At 44.2% G+C, this 21773-nt stretch overlaps 1 protein-coding gene across 5 annotated transcripts in view; it reads left to right on the top strand.

Moving 5' to 3' along the window:
- actn1 (actinin, alpha 1) overlaps positions 1 to 21773 on the top strand; it is a 43528-nt gene that overhangs the window by 9391 nt on the left and 12364 nt on the right. For 4 of the 5 annotated variants that reach the window (XM_062397180.1, XM_062397177.1, XM_062397178.1 and 1 more), the window contains exons 2-8: positions 10897 to 11011; positions 11646 to 11765; positions 14458 to 14544; positions 15138 to 15225; positions 17746 to 17824; positions 18739 to 18820; positions 19570 to 19655. In XM_062397180.1, coding sequence (XP_062253164.1) covers positions 10897 to 11011; positions 11646 to 11765; positions 14458 to 14544; positions 15138 to 15225; positions 17746 to 17824; positions 18739 to 18820; positions 19570 to 19655 — 657 coding nt within the window. Of the gene's footprint in view, positions 1 to 10896; positions 11012 to 11645; positions 11766 to 14457; positions 14545 to 15137; positions 15226 to 17745; positions 17825 to 18738; positions 18821 to 19569; positions 19656 to 20883; positions 20970 to 21773 lie in introns of all 5 variants that reach the window. The other variant, XM_062397181.1, reaches the window with a different exon arrangement.

Genomic DNA, 21773 nt, shown 5'->3' on the forward strand with positions numbered 1-21773 from the left:
TTCCCCCGGTCGTGATTACAAACCTCTGTGACCTTCTACTGGTCCTGCTCACAAACCAGAGGAGACACTCAAATCCCCACAAGATGTTTCATTGCCCAGCAGAGAATCCAGCTCCTCCAGCCTGGATACCTCGACGGATGTGATAAAACAGCTTTTATCAAAGTTGTTATCCAATGTTGGAAAGTGAAGAAATAATGAATTCCAAGCGTCTCTGTTGAGGGACAGGAAGAAGTTGAACTAATCCCTCGTCTGCTGTGTTGTTATAATCCAGTTCCATACAGTGAGGCCGGGCTCCATAGAGCACACTGACAGTTGTGCTTCATCGAAGGCCTCCTGGAGATTGACCCGAGGTTGAGGCTCACCTACCAACGCTCCCACTAAGTTGGCGTGTTAAAGAAGTGTTATAAAGATATTGCAAAATAATCTAATGATGTATTAAATGAGAATGTGTTCCAACAATTACAATAAAAAAAAAAATCTATTAAGTTGTGTTTATATGATTATTCACGAACGGGTCATATTTCTGAGTCAGATTTCAGTCTAACAAACTGATGAATAGTTTTTAAAGATGGAGAAATGCAGCGTGCTGATTCGCTGCAGAGTAACACCTCAGGCACTGTCTCCTAACCTTCATTTGCATTGGTGGATAAACCAGCACCACTGACTTCTTCATGTGACACTCGAGTCCTGCAGCTTGTTTCAAACTACCTCTGAAAGAGTTGCTCACGTGAAATTCTCATTAATATCAGAAGGAATGTGGGTTTTTCTTTCTGCATTAACAGTAAACAGTCCCCTCGTCAGCACTTAAGCACAATGGCCTCAGCGTTGGACACATGCAGTTACAGTTGATGTGTGGACCGGGTGTTGAAAGCGTCTTTTGTTCTGGTGCCGGGTGGCTCCTCCCAGCTCAGCATTTCTCCGAGTCAGGTGACGGTCAGCAGTGTGAAAAAAAAATAAAAAAAAAATACCGCTGCTGTGGCACAAAGCAGCACCGGGACTCGAGCCGCACGCTTCCCATGGCACGAGCGCCGCAGGCCCACCGCGCCGGAGCTGACTCATGACTCCTGTTGTGATTGGGGCGAAGTGGGCCACTGTACTTCCCATCGCCATGTTTAGATTGGCGTCTCCAGTGTTGTCACAGAGCGTCGACAGCTCAGGCATGACTCGGGACTTTTGACTGTGCTGAGTCGTCATGTTATAACAAGTTTATTCCTGTGCAAAAATCTCCCTTTCGTTTGCTTTCTTTTTTTAACTTCTTTTTATTTCCTTTTATCAAATGCAGCACATCACTTCATTTTTAACATGAAATGAGGAGCCTCGGGTTCAAGTCTTAAGCTAGGGGGGTTAACTGTCCATGGATGTCTTGGGCCCAAGCCTTCAGGATCCAAGCATATCAGAATTGAGTTACACTTTAACATTGTCCACAGACACAGTACATCGCACTTGACATTACATTAAGACAGTATTCTGAAAAAGAAAGAGGATGGCCTGCAAATGTCCATCGCTTAAAAGGAAAAACAAAGAGAAAATTAAATAAATACATCTATATATTCTGCTTATCATATCAAATGGAAGTGTAGAGCAATGGGGGACCAGTTGTTTATGAATACCTCTGTTTTCAGTTGTAATAGAGCAGTCAAATGTTCCATCCTGTACTTATTATGAATTCTATCCCTCCATTCGGTCATTGTGGGGGGGTGTGGCTTATCAGGTTATCAGGCAATATCCCTAAAACAAAGTGTGATGGTTCTCCCTTTCGTCTGCTTTAACAAAATAAATAACAAATCTAGGGTAAAAGGGAAATTCTGCACTGGGTGGATTCTAGTTGAGTTCATTGGATTCTCCTCCCACTCGGACCCCTGAGCCTTCACCTAACCCTGAGCTTCTGACCCCCTCGCTGCTCGGCACGGCCTCTTTGATGCCGCCGCTGCATTTCAATAGCATCTGCTCGTGGATTTGCATCCGATTTGTGTGCCGGGAGATCAGCTGCCTCTTCTTATCAAACACGTTCCGGCTCAGTTACACATTTTTTGCAGAACATAGAAATTTGTTGTCCTCGCCCAATTATGGAAATGAAACCTCTTCTGTTTCTCTTCTGCTGAAGCGCAGGTCTTGTTTCTCTCAGTTTTGTAGATTGAAGACAAAAGAGGTGTGGGACCTTTTTTTTTTGTATGTTAATTAACGTGAGAGATTACAGTTTAGTTTTCATCTGCAGTCCCTGGCATCATGGACCCTGAAGTGTTAAGGACCTAAAGACAATATTTTGGTCTCACAAACTAAAGAGATGAGAGATCAGGGATTCACGGATGTGAGTTTGAGCCTCGGCGCGACCGAGCTGTTTGTTTGTGGGTCTCCAGGCTGTTGTGGTTGTCAAAGCAACCGCCCAGTGTTAGCTGCTCTGCGGCATCTCGCACACACAGACACACACACACACACACACACACACAGCCACACACACACACACACACACACACACACACACACAGCCACACACACACGACGAGCCACAGTCTTTGTGAAATGAACTCGGCTGAGGAAAGAGCTATTACCAGCTATGACTCTCATTGTATCACGCAAACGCACACACAGACACACACACACAGACATACACACACAGACACACGCACACAGACACATGAATATGCATCAGGGCCTCTTTGGGCCACAACAGAGTAAATATCAGTGCACTGGTCACAATGGCTGCTATTCTTTGTCAATCCACTCTTTTTGGCCGGTGTGTGTGTGTGTATGGATCTGTGCACAGATTGTATTCAGACAGGCTGTGTGTGTCTGTGTGGTAGCCTTTTTACCTTTTTTTAAAACCTTTGCATTCATGCTCCATGCGGGGGTGCATTAGCTTATGTGCACTCGCCCTCGTGCACACGTGCGTGCTGAGGCAGCAGCCACAGCAGTGGATAAGTGTAATGGGAAGACTGTGCTGAGTCGGCAGTTCACAGTCACAGTGTGTACCAGTGCCAGGTCGGATAAATACTGCACCTGAGAGACTGGAGCTCTGTCATGGCTGAAGAGCTGGAGGAAGGAATCACTTCCTGTGTGTGTGTGTGTGTGTGTGTGTGTGTGTGTGTGTGTGTGTGTGTGTGTGTGTGTGTGTGTGTGTGTGTGTGTGTGTGTGTGTGTGTGTGTGTGTGTGTGTGTGTGTGTGTGTGTGTGTGTGTGTGTGTGTGTGTGTGTGTCATAATCGAACAAAGATATCTAAAAATATGTAAAACAATTACATAACAATACAAGCAAGACTTACCAATGACTAAAGTCACTTAAAGGTGTTTCAGAGAGTGAAACACACACACACACACACTCAGACACACACAGACACACACACTATACATGTGGCGGGCAGCCTCAGCAGTGTTTTTGAATGTGGGGGCAGTCGGGCTGTATCCTCCAGTGAGCTTCAGAGGAAGGAGACCGAGGGGGATGAATGGTGACCTCTGACCTTCTGGGTGCACTCCCCTTTGCTGGCTGGCAGATCCCCAGACTTCTGTCCTTCCTCTGTTGCAAAGAGAGCGAGCGTTGGGAAGGCTGAGAGAGAGAGAGAGAGAGAGAGAGAGAGACTTGATGTTTCCACCAGGTTCAGCAGGCAGAAAGTTCGTATTGTCCCCGTCCATGACTCACTCTGAGCCGGGTGAACACTTGTTAGAGGTCAAACTCTCTTATTTTCTCTTATTTCAATCTTTATGTCATTATACTGACTGGATTAATGGTTGATGATGACAAATAATTGTTGTTTTATTGTTGTTTGATCCTCTTGTGAAGCACTTTGTAACTTTTCTATGAAATGTGCTGCACAAATAAAGCGTATTATCCTTAGATAAAGGGATCTGGTTCAAAGTAATCTTTAACACTGTATATTATTACACACTCAAAGACCATCACATCTCTTTCCTCTCCTGCCTCCCACTCAGCTGCAGAGATGGACTTGTTGGAGTCGCTCTGTTAGCCAGATGCACGGAGCTAAAGTTCAGCTGTGTGCCGAGGGTCCAGACTCGGACTCGGAGCGGAGGCTTGGCTCTTATTTCCTCGGCCTTGCCTCCGAACCCAAGGCAGCGGTAACCTGAGGCTTCTGTTCCCTCTGTCAGACCTTCCATGTCCGTTCCGATTAACTTCTTGGACGACACTTCTTACTTCAGGGTGTAAAGAGTATCTGTTGTATGTTGAGCCAACTGACTGCTCTGTCAGAGATGCACATCTCTACTTTTACAGTTTGTTTTTAAAACTTTTTTTGGGCCATCATCTCGCAGTTGTTCTGCACCTGTTTCTGGTTCTTGTCTCTCCTGATCAGCCGAGCTGTCATATCCATCAAACCAGTTCAGTAGTCTGTTGAAAACCTGAACATAATAAATCAAATTTTTTTTATAACTCCATCACATGAGAATAGTTGATGAAGTTGATTTTATTTCTCAGCCCAGCGATTGTTAAATGAAACCTGACGCTTCATCAAAGCCAATAAACGGCAAGATTAGACTCTCCTGCTTTCCATCCCTTGAAAGGTCACCACTGTGGAGAACGCTTGCTATTGGTCAACGGCAAAAATGTGTGTGTCTCACTGAAATATAATCTTGATGCTTAAGTCCTATGTACATTTACTCAGGTCACAGAGTGAAGCCACACATCAGTGTTTCCAAATGAGGCGGATTTGTTGGAAAATGTTACAAATTTGAAGCAGGTGGGACGTTTGTGTCCAGAATAGTCTGGAAAGTTTAGATAAAGGACGATACTGGTTATAAGTCACCCTCCTCCTTTTCCAACATCTGTTCTTGAGAGAAATATTTCATCCTTTAGGGAAAGTTTCTCTGAGAAGCCGTTGATCCAAGAGGAGGAAGAGTCCTCAGCATTGAATCCATCTCTCTTGTGTGAGTGAGACATCAGCGTCTAATAAGCGTATTACACCGTTTTGTCCTCCCTGTTTCATTTCTGTAGGGTCACTCGCTTCCCAGTTGTCCCAGCACAAGCCTGGGTCGTGACATGGGTTAACCTGCAGGTTAACTGGGCTCATGAAACACTTAACACCAAGTAGAGCGATACCTCCGCCATTGGTGCAACAGGCCCCTGAAATACCACAACAAATCCATCATGTTTGTATGACTGATTTAAATCCACTAGATCTTGATTTTTATTTATACATTTCATTGATTTCAATTCCCTTAAGATGGCAGATGTTTTATTTTTCATCAAGATGCAGGAGGCCGGTGAAAAAGTCAAAAGCAATGTTTTAGATATCATATGAAACAATTTAAAATGTCTAAAAACAACATGTTATATATTTTGTTGACCTTACTAACATTACATACATTTTCTTTGACTGACTCATAAATACCCGAAAACAACTCATCAATCTAGGTCTTCTGTTATTGTTTAGTTTGAGAGACCCTTAGTGGCCAAGTGGCAATTTGTACCTTTCTATGAAAGTAATGAAAAGATCCCTGGAGTTCTTTCTTGGCTCATGTCCCATACTTTGACCAAGTTTTGTGAAAATCCATCCCAAAGTTATTGCACCCCCCCCCCCCCCCCCCCCCGCCGATTAGCAAACAAACAACCTCACCAATGGACATGAGTGAAAAAAACTAACCTCCTCAAATTTGCTTTCATGTGATAAAAGTTCTCTCCTTCTTTATCACTTCCCTTTGACATTTCCTGAAGGAAGCCGCGGCGCTCCCTTCCCACGCAGATGTCCCTCCAGGGTGCTGTTTAGAACCAGTGTGTGCTCCCAGTGAACTCGTCTGGTTCGACTCGATGCCCTAATTCCTCACACATGAGGAAATCATCTGGGAGTCTGGGAGAGGAGGAAGGTGTTGTTAGCGGCTCGCTCTTCCTGGCGTAGGAAACACTTTCCCCCAGCACTTTCTGTCCCGAGTCTAACGAAGGCGGCTGAAAATAGATTTTCTCTTCCCTGGGATCCACAGAGGCCCATCGACCCCCCCACCCCATCGCCCAACTCATCCAGACAGAATTCATTCTCATTACTGCTCGAGCTGTGTGTGGCGTTATGCTTTTTTATGTTGTGGTCTTGATAGTCAAAAGAGATGGTTCTTATTTGTTATTTATCACTCTTACTGGAGCGTTTTGGAGGAGACTCTGGAAAAGATGTTTTCTTCTGGACGTCTTTCTTGAACTCTATCTGATTGTGTTTCTGGGGTTTCACCGGGACACGAGAGGCCCTCTCATACCCCGGGCTGGAGACTGGGGCTTGAGAAACTGGCTGCGGTGTTGAAAAACCTTTTCCTGTGCCGGACGCTCTGCCAGATATATCTGCCTCTCCTCCCCGCCTGTACACTTGTCTGCCCGGCCGCTCATGAGCCGGCTGGTTTCAGCCAAAGGATTGTACTAATATGGAACTGGCAGAGAGGCAGGAAATATTTTCCTAACTGAGCTTGATTAATGGAGTGAGAGCGAGGGGGCGAAGGAGGGAGGGGGGGGGGGGAGTTGGCGAGGGAGAGGTGGGGAAAGGAACAGGAGCGAGGAGAGATAGCAGGTTTCTTAAATATAAAACTGTAAGTGACGAGTTTCACGACGCAGTTTTTATCGTTAAACTTCATTGAGATTATGCTGCACTTTAGTATCAGGGAGGTGAAGTTCATTAATTATGTTCATTCTGCATTTCCACTTTATCAGTTGATCAATTATATCGATTGATATCAGCCTTGCACAGACAGACTGGTATCTGCCTTTATGTTTGACCTCCTTGTATTATGTGTTTTTATGTGATTTAGGGTCATTTATCATGAAGTTTATGGTTAAACTGTAAAATATCAAACTCATTTACATTAAAGGGTTTGATAACACCATCTTAGGAATCATTAGCTTTTTTTAATATAAATATATTGGCTAATATATCGTAATCTGAATACTTTTATTCCCTCAGCATCGGCCCTAAAAATCCACCTTGGTTTCTATTTTACAGTTAATTGAAAAAAACAAGTTATGTCAAAGTCTTTAAAGTTCTTTTAAACACTAGTTTGCTTGTTTCATTAACACAATCTCACCACAGACAGTCAGAAGGGAAACTGGCCTCAGGTTCTCCCAGTCTGCTCGGCTTCGCCTTCTGTGGTTACTATGGGAAAGATGTTGCTGTAATGACGCCGATTGGCAACTTTCCCTGAAACTGATGCGGAGCAGATTCCTCCTGCTCTTGAACCCTGTTGTTTTTACAGCCCGCCCCGGTTCTGGGAGGCTGAGGGCGAGAGGGAGAGGGGGAGAGAGAGGGGGAGAGAGAGAGGAGGGGGATGGCTCAGAACATGAAGATCTTCCAGTTCCTCCTGCAGACACAGTCGCTCTTCCTACACGACATGTTGCAGTGAAGCCGGAGCAGAACTCGGGCTGAGCTGTAACGAGGGACGACTCTCACTGCCACGTCGTTGATGATGAGCAGCCGTCGGCCTCCAGAGCTGTGGTGCCGACATGTGAACAGCTCACAGACGTTCACAGCACATAGTGTACTGACACAAACTGAGCGAGGACACGGTCACACATGAGGAGAACAGGGATCAGACAGGAGCCTCTACAGTCCTCACAGTGAAGACCCCCTGATACATCTGACCTGCTCTGAACAGCTGGTCATGATGTTCTTTCAATTTCAAAAATAAAATTATTATTTACTCATCCATCAGCCGAGGCTCAACAGTCCCCACACGAAATCTGAATTCATGAGGTACAGATTTGTATTTGGATCTTCACCAAATTCCAGTCTCCTAAATATATATATTTTTTTGGCAATCAATATCCATGAATTATTCTCTGGGAAATCAATGAAAATGTTGCCAAACGTCCTGTCTCACAATGTAAAAGAAAGTAAAACCAAACTTTACTGGGTTCTTTCCTGATCCATAATGCACCCTTACTCCAAGTTTTGTGGTAATCCGTCCCGTATTTTTTGTAAAATCCTGCAAACAAACATACAAAAACATTAAAACACATAGTACATTGATGATTGAGGGTTTGTAGTGTTGTTTGGATGAATCATGACATTCAATGATATCACATTGGGCTCCAGGATATTGTGAGTTTGTCAAAAAGGTCATTCCTGGAAGAGAGATTCCAAAATGCTCAAGAAGTTGATGAAGCTGGCCGAGCTCATGGACATTTTAAATATCATGTCAGAGAATCGTGTAATAATTCAGATAGAATTTTCAAGGTCGAAGCTCATTAGGATCATGTTTGTGATGCTGCTCTTCCTCTGGCTATAAATACCCTGGCACAGGGAAAACCCAACGGCTGCAGTTCCGCTGGAGTGATGGCAACTAAAATCTCAAGGGTGGAGAAGTGTGTGTGTGTGTGGGGGGGGGGGGGGGACTTGTTTGTTTTTCCACCAACATAATTAATCATGTCGTGCCGAGCTCCTGTTAATCCGCTGCTGCTACGCCTTTTATTCCCATCTAGTGTATATAATATATATGATATAATGATGGAAGCAGATTTGTGGTTATATAGACAATGGTCAGTTTGTCTGAAATAACTGCTGCTGGTTGAATTATGATCAGAATATTAGGTTAAAAAATGCTTCGTTGGAATTACCTCTTTATCCGATAGGAGTTCAGACCTCAGCTTTATATCTATAGATCATAAAGAGCATGGATGATGCTGATGTGTAAACTTCCAGCTGCATCTTCCCAAATCTCTGAGAGCATTTTGTGGGAATATAATGACTCAGGCACTAATCTGCCTCCACGACCAGTGGACCTGTAACTCGGTGTCATGCCCCAGAACACCTGAGGAGCCTGGGAGTGTTGACCATAACATAGCCGGGGGGGTCATGTGACCTTGCAGGTGGCTGCCAGCCCCAGTCTCTAAACTCCACAGTGACCCAGAGAGCTGGAGGAGCTGCGGGAGGGCCGGTTAATACCTGTCAGGAGGAGGCCTGTGGTCCGGCCCCGAGCAGCCAGACGCTCCCTCCTTCCAGCACATTTAACGAGCTGACATTCTTTCTCTGAACTTTTAGACGTTTTCACAACTCTGCTCTTTGCAGATCGACTCAAAGCCTCTGACATGTTCAGCTCCTCTGGTCCCGCAGCAGCTGCACTAAGCAGGAGCAGAACTGCACCTGGGTCATTGACATAAATCACATGTGTGTGCCCCTCCACCTCTGAATCCCATTCGCTCAATTGAAACGATGATATTAAAAGTTCCATTTCTTTTAGATGTTCTTCGGTTTGAAGCCGTGACAGTTTGCTGGTGACTCGTTAACAAGTTAAAGGTCAATTAAAGGTCAAACTTCTAAGGATTTGTGTTTGTGCTGAATGAAATCGAGGGAAAAGTGAAACTAAAAGAGAAAAGAGAGAGAGGAAACCAGAAAACTGGGAAATTGAACCTGCCGAGTCAGCAAACAGCCTTAGCTTAACACTTTGATTCAATTAAACCACATTCCACATTAGCTAATGACACCACAGCCGAGCCCCGATGGGTTCAAATCTCTGGCCAACCCCTCAAGAGAGTATTGATCCGGATTAATTGGGATATTTCAGGGCCTTTTGGAGCTTAAGTCAGGACTAACTTTAGAGGATGACGGTGCTTAACAGGCCGAGGGCGTGTGCCTGCCAGTTGAACACATAAATCACCAGCGCTGGGGTTTCTCCTGTCAGCTCTGCCCTCGCAGATAAAACACCATATAATCTGCCCTTTTCCCTCCACATCTTCGGCTGTACCCGCAGCTTCCTTCAGTGTTTTTCATTGGTTGAAACCTGCCAACAAACTCGCACACATCTGAAAAACCCCCGTGTCCTCCGCACTTTAGTTTATTGATAGCCGCGTAGACCTCATGCCACTCAAGTTTAAGAGTGACCTCATCCCAGAAGTTCCACGAGAGCTCTCCAGTGACTTTTAAGTGGCTTTTGTTCCCCCGGCAGTCGAGGGCAGGCCAGCGAGGGAGACAGTGCTGGCTTTCATAAACGCCTGGCTCTGCTCCTGCAGGTCCTCCTCCTTGGAAACATGTTGCCTGATGTTTGGGGCTCGGGTGTAATTAACTCTGGAACTCGTAAAGAGGCGTTCACAGCAGGGTGCGCGGCAGGCCCACTCCTCATGCCAGCTCCTGTTGGGCGGCTGAGATCCTGTTTCAGATGTTTTTCCATTGGCGTGTTCACGTGCCAGACGATCCAGGGCCTGCTACACCTACTGTATACAGAGCGCTCTAGTGTGCTGCGGCTCCCCGGGGGGGGGGGGGACTTAAGCTTGTTAGAGTCCCAGACAAAGGTGCAAGGTGACAGCATGTGAATAAACAGAAAACACCTTCAATAGGCCACAGAGGTTTGTTGAAATTTAATTAAGGGATTTTTTTTATTGGTCCCACTTGGAAAATGAACGCTCCTTTCTACCCAGAGGTCAGAGGTCAGGTTTGGCTTGGCTGTGTTTTTCACTGCTTCGGTCCAAACTGAAATATCTTGAGAATTATGTGGTTGATAACCGGGATATTTTGTTCGGGCATTCATGGTTTCCAGAGGATGGATCTATGACTTTTGATGATTCCCACCATTACCGACATAGAGATTTGAAGATTTAAGTGAAATGTCCTGACACTGAGCTGCACTCTGTTCTTTGTTTGTTATCTTCCAGCTTTCTAATGTTGGTGAATTAGCAACAAGCTCTGCTGGTGAATGATGTAACCGTCTGTAATTGCCACTGGGAGAATATGAACTTCCTGACCTGAGCATTCAAAACACCAGAACTGCTAACATGGCTACTGACGCTTTATTTGATTTCCCACAAGACCTCCATCTTCCAGTTAGACAAGTATATTCATATGATTATGATAGCTGGGATTGCTGGGATTTAATGCGATGGACTGGTGCCACTGCTAACAAATAGTAAACATATAATAAGTTTGAAACCCTACAGCATTTAATTTATATGAAAATTTACAAAAGTTATTTTCCTTCCTTTTCCCTGCAGACGTTTACAGCTTGGTGTAACTCTCACCTGAGGAAAGCAGGCACGCAGATCGAGAACATCGAGGAGGACTTCAGGGACGGACTGAAACTCATGCTGCTGCTCGAGGTCATCTCAGGTACTCGGCTCCTCACTTAGCAGGATTAACTCAGGGGAAACAGTTTGCCTGGGCAGAGGCGTCACATGTTGATGTTTGGCCACGAGGATCACAGGAGGAGTTCTATATTTTAGGAGGAGTACTTAATTAATGTCCATTTTCCTTTAAAACGGATATTTTCATTCAGAAATGAAATGGTTGGATATGAAAGGGACTTAAAGGGACTTAAAAGTAATTATTCATATTTTATTGAAGTGGTAAAAAGCATTAGTGTGGAGTTGGAAGACAAAAGAGAAAATTCTTTAACTAACATGCAAAGAAACTGAAGCGTAAAACCACAGTTTGTTGGAGAGAATCAGACGTTTCTCTTGGCTTTAGCTTCTTAAGGACTGGATGCAAGGTGGCATCAATCGCTCAGCTTCCAACTCTTTGAAAGAAATTGAAAAACCACTTTCCCCAACAGGAAATATGATAAGATGTTGAAAAGCTGTTTACGGACGCTGTGCTCTGGCAAAATAAGACATCACCTCAATTCAATTTGTTTGGCCTTTGCACCATTTTGTAAATGTTGTTCACGGTAAATGCTGTGGAGGAGGAGGAAGAGTCAGACGGGCTCCTCATCCTCCATTTCAAATGTTCTGTTTTCTCCTCTCAGGCGAACGCTTGGCCAAACCAGAGAGAGGCAAGATGAGGGTCCACAAGATCTCCAACGTGAATAAAGCACTTGACTTCATCGCCGGTAAAGGAGTGAAGCTGGTGTCTATCGGTGCAGAGGGTGAGTGACTCATTAACTTATGTGCTTCTACCACACTGTACAAAAATACTCCAATTAGGTCTTCAGCCAAACCAGTACCACTCTGTTGTGAAGGGTTATGTGTGATGTAGTCTCCCTTTCCCACTTCCCCTCTCATTACCATGGACTTAATGGGATCCTTATTTGAGACGGTTCTGGTGGAGGTTGTGCTTTGCGGTGCGTTTTCTGCAAGTAGATTTTAGGATCAGCAATCCCCCTCGGGGCCTGAGGCTGCTCATTGTTCAGCACAAATAACTCAGGGACGTCCGTCCTCCTCCCATCGGAGAGTAAACAAGTCTTTAGCAGAGTAAACACTCTACTCTCTCTCTCTCTCTCTCTCTCTCGCTCCTAATATCCACCGACCTCCCTCTTTCACAACAGCACTTTCCCCTCTGGCCTTGTCTGAAATAAACAGGGTTTGCACATGTGCTGCAAACAGAAACTTCAAAGTGCCTCTCCACTCGCTGGGTTCAAAATATTCGAAGGATCTTAAAGTGTCAGTTTACACTAAATTAAAGTCCTTGTGGGATTCAGCCGTGCAGACAGTTTGAGTTCCGAGTGCCAAGCTTTTGAGATATCGGTCTGTGAGACTTGGTTCTGCCGTCCCAGTCCAACGAAGGGGAACAGAAAGTCGACTGTGGTGCTCAAAACTCTGAAATATGACATTTTCTTGTCTTGGTCCATCTGGCTCCTCTGTTTCTACACTTCTATTGCCAGAAACTGAAACTGTCTGAATGTCCAAACAACTCAAGGAGCATGCAATGAAATATTATATAAGTTATTTTGGATTTTTTAAGAGAACTAAACCCTTTTAAGGATAAGAACTCTTATAAATGAGTCAAATCCCAGTTAAATACACTGGGATCTGGTTCTCTCGAAGGTCTGGGTCTGTTCTCGACGCCCTAATGAGGTTGACCTCTGACCTTTTCACCGTCATACACCAACAGGTTAAAAGAAACTGGGAGGAGGACAAAGTTTGAACAACAAACAAATCAGCTGACATGGTGCAAAGAGAACAAACAAAGATTTAGGGTTTTCATTTTCATAGGTTTCATGGTTTTAGAGAGTTTGGTTAAATTTCATAAAATAGCCCTTGTACAAAAGTACAATAATACAGATTTCATTTATCAACATTTCAGATTTGACTTAATGGTAAATATCTATATTCTCCCAGCCTGAAGAGATGTGTTCACTTTGTCTGACCAACTCCATCAAAGACCAAAACCTGAAGATTTCCATTGTCCTTTGTTATAGAAGCAAAGATAAACCAGAAAATCAATAAAAGACACAAGTGACTTGATACGATGGAGACTCTTTTTGTGTCAGTGCACAGAGGCCAGTATAGAAGCTCATAAACCAGACCGGCATTCCAGACGGATTATCGGGCTGGAATCCCCTCCTGGTCGAGCCGCCGTGCTCACTGTGGCGGCCGGATGAGACGGGTGGACGGCTCAGATCCATGAGACTCACCGGGGGTTTGTTGTGGGTGAGGGATGAGGATGAGGAGGAGGAGGAGGAGGAGGAGGAGGAAGAGGTGCAGGTTCAAATGGACTTAACAGGATTTGTGTTCCTCCCCAGGGCCGATCAGTCCTGTTCATTGGTCCGACTCACAACAAGTATCTGCATGTGTCAGCCTCAACCACACAGCTCCATGTTTGCTGCCTCTTAATTCACTCCGAGCCGTCACTCACACCACGTTACACCTACAGACGACTGACTGACATGTCGCCGTCCAGGCCTGTCCGTCACAGTCGAGCCCCGGGGCCTTATTGGATTAGAGGGAGAGCCGAATGATAATTGAAGGCGGGCAAACAGGGGGACCTGTTGGAAGGGATTTTCATTATTGACAACACAGACAGGACTGGACGCAGGCGTTTTTTTCACAGGCTTCAGATCAGCTGATCGACAGCTTAGCAGGTTCAGGCTCAGATGAGTGAATCATCACGTCTCACTTCTCATTCATGAAGGTGTTATACTCACCGGCTCAAAGGAATCAACAGATCATCAGATCTTCATGAGATAAATGAGTCTTCTGAGAGGAGAAGACTAAAAAGCTTTTTGCTGAGAATAATTAAAGGTTTATGTGCTACTGTACAGATAGATGGATAGATGGATAGATAGATAGATGGATAGATGGATAGATGGATAGATGGATAGATAAATAGATAGATAGATAGATGAACAGATAGACAGATAGATAGATAGATAGACAGATAGATAGACGATAGATAGATGGAGAGATAGATAGATAGATATATGGAGAGATAGATAGATAGATATATGGAGAGATAGATAGATAGATATATGGAGAGATAGATAGATAGATAGATAGATAGATAGATATAGATAGATATAGATAGATGAACAGATAGATAGACAGATAGACGATAGATAGATAGATAGAGACAGATAGACAGACAGATAGATAGACGATAGATAGATGGAGAGATAGATAGACGATAGATAGATAGATGGAGAGATAGATAGATAGATAAATATATAGACAGATAGATAGATAGACAGATAGATAGATGGAGAGATAGATGGAGAGATAGATAGATAGATAGATAGATAGATAGATAGATAGATAGATAGATAGAAAGATGGATATATAGATAGATAGATAGATACATAGATAGATTGATTCTAAATCGTTTTTCTTTTTCTTTTCCAGAGATCGTAGATGGAAACGCTAAGATGACCCTGGGAATGATCTGGACCATAATCCTCCGCTTTGCCATCCAAGACATTTCTGTGGAAGGTAACGTGTGTGTGTGTGTGTGTGTCTGTGTGTGTGTGTGTGTGTGTGTGAGAACACTTCCACAAGTTCATCCTCTTTATTCAAAAGGCCTCTGCTCACTGTCTTCATTTGCAATTGAAAACACTTTTCATTGACTCAGAGTCTCCGTGTCTCCAGATCTTTGTCACGACACCAGAATCAGACTCAGGATCATTCGAATGTGAATGTTTCACAGACGACTCTTTTCCTTTGCACATGGAAATGTTGATGATATGGTCGTCTCCTTGGTTAACGTATATAATGCCCTTAAAGTGTAATCCAATTCCAGATGTCAGAAGTGATCAGGCCTTGATCGGTTCAGCTTCAGATTAAAACACAGTCTCTTCTCAGTGTGTTTCACTTTCGCTGTTTGGTGACGACACAACACCAGACACCCCTCGGCCTCCGCTGGAAACCGGAGAGCACCAAACATCCCGAGCAATCACACACATGCTTCCCATTCACTTCACCTCCGCTTAATCCACCGCTAAACTGGGATTAGTGGAGAGTCGGTCAAAGTGAAAAAGCCCGAGAGTTTCTCCAACTTCACAATGATCCCTTCTTCCCAACTGCAGAGACATCTGCCAAAGAAGGCCTCCTGTTGTGGTGCCAGAGGAAGACTGCACCCTACAAGAATGTCAACATCCAGAACTTCCACATCAGGTAAGGTTTTCAGATGCAGCTCATTTTATTCACATGCAGAGACACCGCTCTTAAAACTCACTGTGCTGCACGTTCGTGTTTGACTCCTCTTTATTTTACACCTCCTGATGATACCTGAACCACTTTACAGTACTCGTAAACAAAAGTGTTTTTATTTACAAGCCCTGTAAACAAGCTGTTTTTTATCCCACTGTTTTAAGAGTTTGCTGACTTGGGGAGCGTTGATATAAATAACTTACTCTTAACTGTAATTTATTTTTCCAGACTTTTAAAGTGAGATCAGATCAGGTCTGAGATGTAAAACCTGCGTTTTCGGTTCATAGGATGGAAGGATGAGACTTTTTCAAAATAAAAGACAAACCATTACCACTTTCTGAGACCTTAATAAAAAAGGGTTGTAATGTTTTTTTAGTTGTAAATAAATAATTGACCAATACTTTAAATAATAAATAATACAACTTTTAAAAGGTTAAATAAAAAAATTATGTTTTTGTAAATTACACAAAACAATCACAACTCTGGATATTTCCGTCTAAGCTTAAGATACAACATCGCCACCTTTAAAAATACAAATCCCTCAATCCTGCAGCTATTCTCTCACACACACTGTTATCCATTAAAATGTGGTTTGTCTGGAATACTTTGGGATTTTTTACGAGAAATCTACCACCAGGATTACGCACATATAAAATGTCAGAATCGGTTCCTGAGAACAGTGGAGGCCTCAGACGGTGGTGATGTTGAGCAGAGCTGAAGCAGCAGCAGACGTGTTCTCATAAACCAGAGCAGCCGGGGGGGGGGGGGGCAATTCAGATTTCTATCAGTAGATTTGTTGCACGCAGGCAGTTAATCAAATTTACAAAGTGGTTCATCCTGTCTGGATGTTTCTGCCCTGAGTGCGTTCAGTGGGCGCTGAACCCACGATGCAGGACGCCCGCTCTGAATTATTGAAAGAAGACCACAGTGATCCTCAGATGTGGATGAAAGCTGAGGCGAGGGTGGAGAGGTGGAGGCGAGGTCACTTCAGTGGAAGGGAAAGGGAGAGGTCTGATGATGGGGGGGGGGCTGTCAGAGCCGAGCTGTTTGATGTGGTCGCTCTGTGAGAGATGATAGAGGTGCATCTCCGTCCCGAGATGAGAGGAACCGGAGGAGATAGGGCTGAGGTGGTTCATTCTTCTCTGAAGCACTCAAGTGCTGCTGCTTCAGGAATAACAGTCGCCGTGTAAAAGCCGCTCTTGTACATTAAAAGCACTTTCTTTTATGGCAGGTAATACGTTTAAATAACCCGCTTGCTGCACGTAAATCTTCCGCCACTCTTCCAGATTGAGATTTGCTCTGCAGCATCCCACCGAGCTGCGTTCAGACAGTCTGCTAATCGATGGAGCACGAGAGGATAAACCAAAAATATGTCTTCCAGCTAATTAAACACATAATCATTGATTTACAGAAAAAGGTTCTTATGCTGCAGTTTAAATTTGGCTGCGTTAATGGAACAAGTGCTTACCTTGTACATTTCTATCTTCACTCCTCTCACTCCCAACAGAATATATGTTTTTAAGCTCGGGTTCACTTTCACAGTTTGGGTTTGTTTGCGTCAGCAGCTGTTTTCAGCAGAAAAACGCTTCATAAACCTGTCGCTGGCTTCCTGCTCAGCAGGAAACAGAGTTAGTGACCTGCTGTGACCAACAGAGGAGCATTCAGCAGCTAAAGACTCGGATATTTCTACCAGCAGTTGTTTAACACTATAGATATAAAGATGGATGACGTGACGGCTTCCCCCAAAGTGAAGCCAAATCGTCTTGATCGCCGCCTATTGGCTGGCTGCAGTATCGGTCATAAACCCTGCCTCCGCCATGAAACCAGAACACGACTTTGATTAACACTCTTGTTGGTTCATGTCTGTTGCAACTGTTTAATTCTGATATTAACTTATATAAGTCAAAGCTGCGTTCACAGTTTGTTGTGCTGCCTCCAAGTGGCCACAAATATAACTTCCTTAACTTGAGCTTTTTCCCGACATGAAGTCCGTGTGTGTGTTGTCGGCATCTTCTTCGTGTTTTTCATGAGATATTTGTTTTCTTATAGCTTCCTGTCTGTTGGGAGCCAGAAAAGTCATCGACATGTCCACTCGCTCGCTCTGACACTTTCTGGACATTTTACAAACGTGTCCTCGCCTACAGTCCGTCTGGAAACTTTCAGGAACATGTCCGGACTTTGGCAGCTTTAATCTGGCAAATACAGCCGAGTGTGTTTTAACATTTACAAATTAAAAATAATACACTCAACTTCAGTTTATAAATAAACTTGAATGACTGCATCCAACTGCAATTACCAATTATATCGTGGTTCTTGAGAATAATTCGATGGGTCCATGTTCCTAGGTTTCCAGCTTTTTGGAAACTGACGTCTCTGCCCCCACAAAACTAAATTAGAGACCAAAGCCTTTGTCTTCTCCTCATCTCATCGTGTTTCCCTTCACCTGATCACAGCCGTGTCTCCGTCTCGCTCTGTCTGTTTCAGCTGGAAAGACGGTTTGGGATTCTGTGCACTCATTCACCGACACCGTCCAGAGCTCATCGACTACGGGAAACTGCGCAAGGTGAGCGACCGTCAAACTGGACATAGAGAAGCAACTCAGGGGCCATTAGGGCTGTTGTCATATCCAGATATTGCTTATAAATATTGTTAAAAATGAATGATTGATTTTGTCATTGACATAATTATACTTTCCTTTCCTCTATCATTGAGAGAAAGTATCTAGACAGAACTATAACAGAGTTGATGCCTTATTCAATGATATGTTTTAATCAATGCACTTTAATAAATGTTTAACATATCTGCAAATGTTTACTATCATGCACAACAAATGAAAATATCAAATCCTCACGTCCGAGGCTGAAACTCGGGTTTAAAGTTGTTTTTTTTTCTCAAGGAATTACTTAAATGATAAAAGGATAATTAAAATAGTTTTACGCACTAATTGTTTAACAAGTTGCAAAGTATATAAGGAATAATATAAGGTATTTTGCAATAATGTTGCTCTAATTAAACAAAAACAGAATAAATATTTTAAAAATAAAAATTGTACAAGTTCTTTTAGTTTAGATTGGATTCAACTTTATTGTCATTGCACAGTACAAGTACTTATACAACAAAATGCAGTTTAGAATCTTAACAGAAGTGCAGAAAAGGCAGTAAAAGTGTATTGTGCATATTTAAAGTAAAAAAGTGAAGTGAAATTTGTAAATAAATAAGATAGGTACACTTAGAAATATATATGGAATAGTACTGATTAGGAGGTATTGTATGATATAAGAACGATTAATACACTATGAGCGAGATAAATATATAAACACACATATAAATATGAATACTTAAACCTGATAAATGATCACTTATGGCGTTTGATAAAGAGGTTTATTGTGTTTCGTTGTCGTACTGTGAAATGGCAGCACTGTAGGAGCCGGTCAGTTCAGGGACATAGAGAGGATCTGATTGTCTGTCTCCTCACAGGACGACCCCATGACCAACCTGAACACAGCGTTCGACGTGGCAGAGAAGTACCTGGACATCCCCAAGATGTTGGACGCAGAAGGTGAACAGGCGGTGGGGAGGGGGGGGGGGAGTTAACACAGTGACGTGAGGACGAGGAGACGTTATCGTGTTTCAAAGACATAAAATACTCGTCTGCTCTCCTGCAGTAACTCTCCAGGTGTACAGAGGACAGAGCTCCACGTTTTCTTCTTCTTCTTCACATTCCTCACATTCCTACACGTAGCACATCTCCTCTCACGTTCACTAGTGCATCACACATCGGTGGAGACGGACCCGTTGCTTCCAGAGGAATCTGCAGAGAACAAACATGAGCGGAGAGAAAGACCCACTCTCTCTCTCTCTCTCTCCCACCATGTTGTTCTTTCTCCCCTGTTTATTGATCACGTGAGGCTGAAGTTTGCTTTGGCTTTGTGTGACCCGACGTCTCGTCCCAGTCGTGGGAATCACATCTTTAAAAACACAGACACAACTTGTCTTTTTCAGTGACCTGGGAGACAATGTTGTGACCCACACACGCAGCTGTGCACACACAGGAACACAAACATTAAATTTCTGTCCTATCGTACATATTCAGTTCTCTTAATGAAAATAAGTTGAAACCTTCAGGGGTCGTCCAGAACACATCTGGACCACGACACTCTGCTTATTGTTGATGTGAAGAGCCGAGCCGCGGATCCACTTCCTGTTTCTTCATGTATTTGTTCTCTGTTTAACAACAACCTACGACCCCCCCCTCCCCCCTCCCCTCCATCCTCCACCCCCTCCCTGACCTCCTCTCTTCCCCCGCAGACATTGTGGGCACTGCCCGTCCGGACGAGAAGGCGATCATGACCTACGTCTCTAGCTTCTACCACGCCTTCTCAGGCGCCCAGAAGGTATCCTGGATGCAGCGTCTCCTTCCTCCTCCTCCTCCTCCTCTTCCTCCTACTCACTCCCCTCCTCCTTGGGTTTCTCCTCACAGGGCTCCTTTTCTCTCTGCAGTGCACCACGCCCCCTGCAGGGGTCACTCTCCTTCACTTTCCGCATGGTTCCCGCCACCAATTGCATGATGGGACGACAGCTGTCTTAGAAGCGATGAGCACAATGTGTCTCCGGTCCACCTGGTTGTAGCCGCACCCCCCTCGGACTCACTTCTGATCAGGGTTTTGTTCCCTGAGTGGAGAGGGAGGTGCGGTGGCGTTTATCTGATAAGTGATGATGATTGGCTGTGATGCAAACCACAGTTGCTGATGAAGAGCGACACGCTGGCCTGACGGTGTTGTTCTGCTCGGCCCTGAGAGTGACAGGTGTAATGGAGGGTGGAGGATGAAATTAAAAAGCGGCCCTTCACAGCCGGGAATCAAACCGGTGATTCTTTAACAAAGGATCTGTGCTGTGTGGCTTCACCAGGAGGCCGTTTCCCTGTTTCTCTGCAGGAGAGAAGTTCTGCCTCCGACTCTCTCGGGTGGATAACGGGTCATTGTCAGTTTGACAGCGACCTTGAAGCCCCTCAGGAGGCAGGAGGCAGGAGGCAGGAGGCAGGAGGCAGGAGGCAGGAGGGGGCCTCCTCCTCTCAGACAGCCGGGGAACAGCAGAGGATCTCAAAGCAGGAGTTACATAAGAGCCAGGTTCGGTGGAGCGGCTCCCTGCTGCAGAGAGCTTCTCCTCACAGCTGTGTTGGAGCTCCACTGTCTGTGTTTATAGCTGCAGAGTGTGGATGGGCGTGGTCTACTCCAGCCAAACTCCAGCTGGACGGCAGATTGCATCCCAGGTCAGAAGTGCAGGAGGACACTCAGCGAGGAAACTGTTTAAAAGTTCAGGAACTCAAAGGAAGGAATGATGTCGCTGATATTTTAAGACAAACCACCAGAAGCACTTTCCACTTCATCCTCCCACCTCCAACTTAGATCTTGTCACTTATTCTAAATTATTTAAAAAGAAAACCACGATTTTCATTGGTGGACTGGAGACGACTTTTGCCCCCCCCCCCCCCACACACACACACTGCTGCCTCCTCTTGTGATTACGCCCCCCGCTGGCCCCCTGTGTCTCTGCACTCTTTTACTCTTATGCTTTTTTTTCTCTCCTCTGTCCTCTCCCCCCCTTCCTCTGTTCCCTGGGCAGATATCATTAGCACCTTGAGGCCAGATGAGAAGGCCGTCATGACTTATGTGTCGTGTTACTACCACGCGTTCTCAGGCAAGCAGAAGGTGAGACATGGAAACAACAAACAAACAACAACAACAGAACCAAACAATGAGCGAGCACTCGCCAAAGTGAGCGGCTGGCAGCGAATCACAGATCAGCTTCAGCCGGAATTTGCCAATATTTGTTTTTCACCGCTCGAGTGTGATAACACAATCTGACCCTGCAACACCAACAATGACAACTTCAGGCCGTACAAAACCTTCAATATGAATTTTACTAAGGGTTTAAAGTTTTTTGGGAGAATAAAATGTTCTCATTCAACAGTAATTGGTGTTTTTTTAACGCCAAATACTGAACATCGGACTCATTTCAGGAATTTAATGAATTTCAAGTGGAGCATAACCTGAATGATGAAAATCCAGAGTAACATTTAGCTCTGAGCTCACTGACATTGTGATATTTCTGAGATTGCGTGTTGGTTTAACGAGCAGTGGACAGTTTTACAAACTGCAAACACATTCCACACGTAGGGTGCTCTGAAGCTAATTATGGTCTTTAAGAGCAAATCTCTTCACATTTGACGTAATAGAGGGAAAAGTAATTAAACTATTAGAAATATAATGTTATTTAGTGTTTTCTGCCATTTTACGTGGACAAAGCTTAAACATTTACAGTTACGCAGGGAGGTCAAGAAAACAAAAGGAGAAGTTAAAGTGGAGTTAACCAGTAGTTTTCTGTTAGACTTCAAATAGGTCGCAAATTCAAAATCCACTTTAAAGTCGATCTAATATCAGTTTTGAGTTTACAGTTACAGTTAAAGAAGCAAAACATTTTAATAGAAGAGCTTCAATACAACATGAACAAGG

Source organism: Platichthys flesus, chromosome 10 (genome assembly GCF_949316205.1).
Source record: "Platichthys flesus chromosome 10, fPlaFle2.1, whole genome shotgun sequence".
Classification (NCBI taxonomy): Eukaryota; Metazoa; Chordata; class Actinopteri; order Pleuronectiformes; family Pleuronectidae; genus Platichthys; species Platichthys flesus.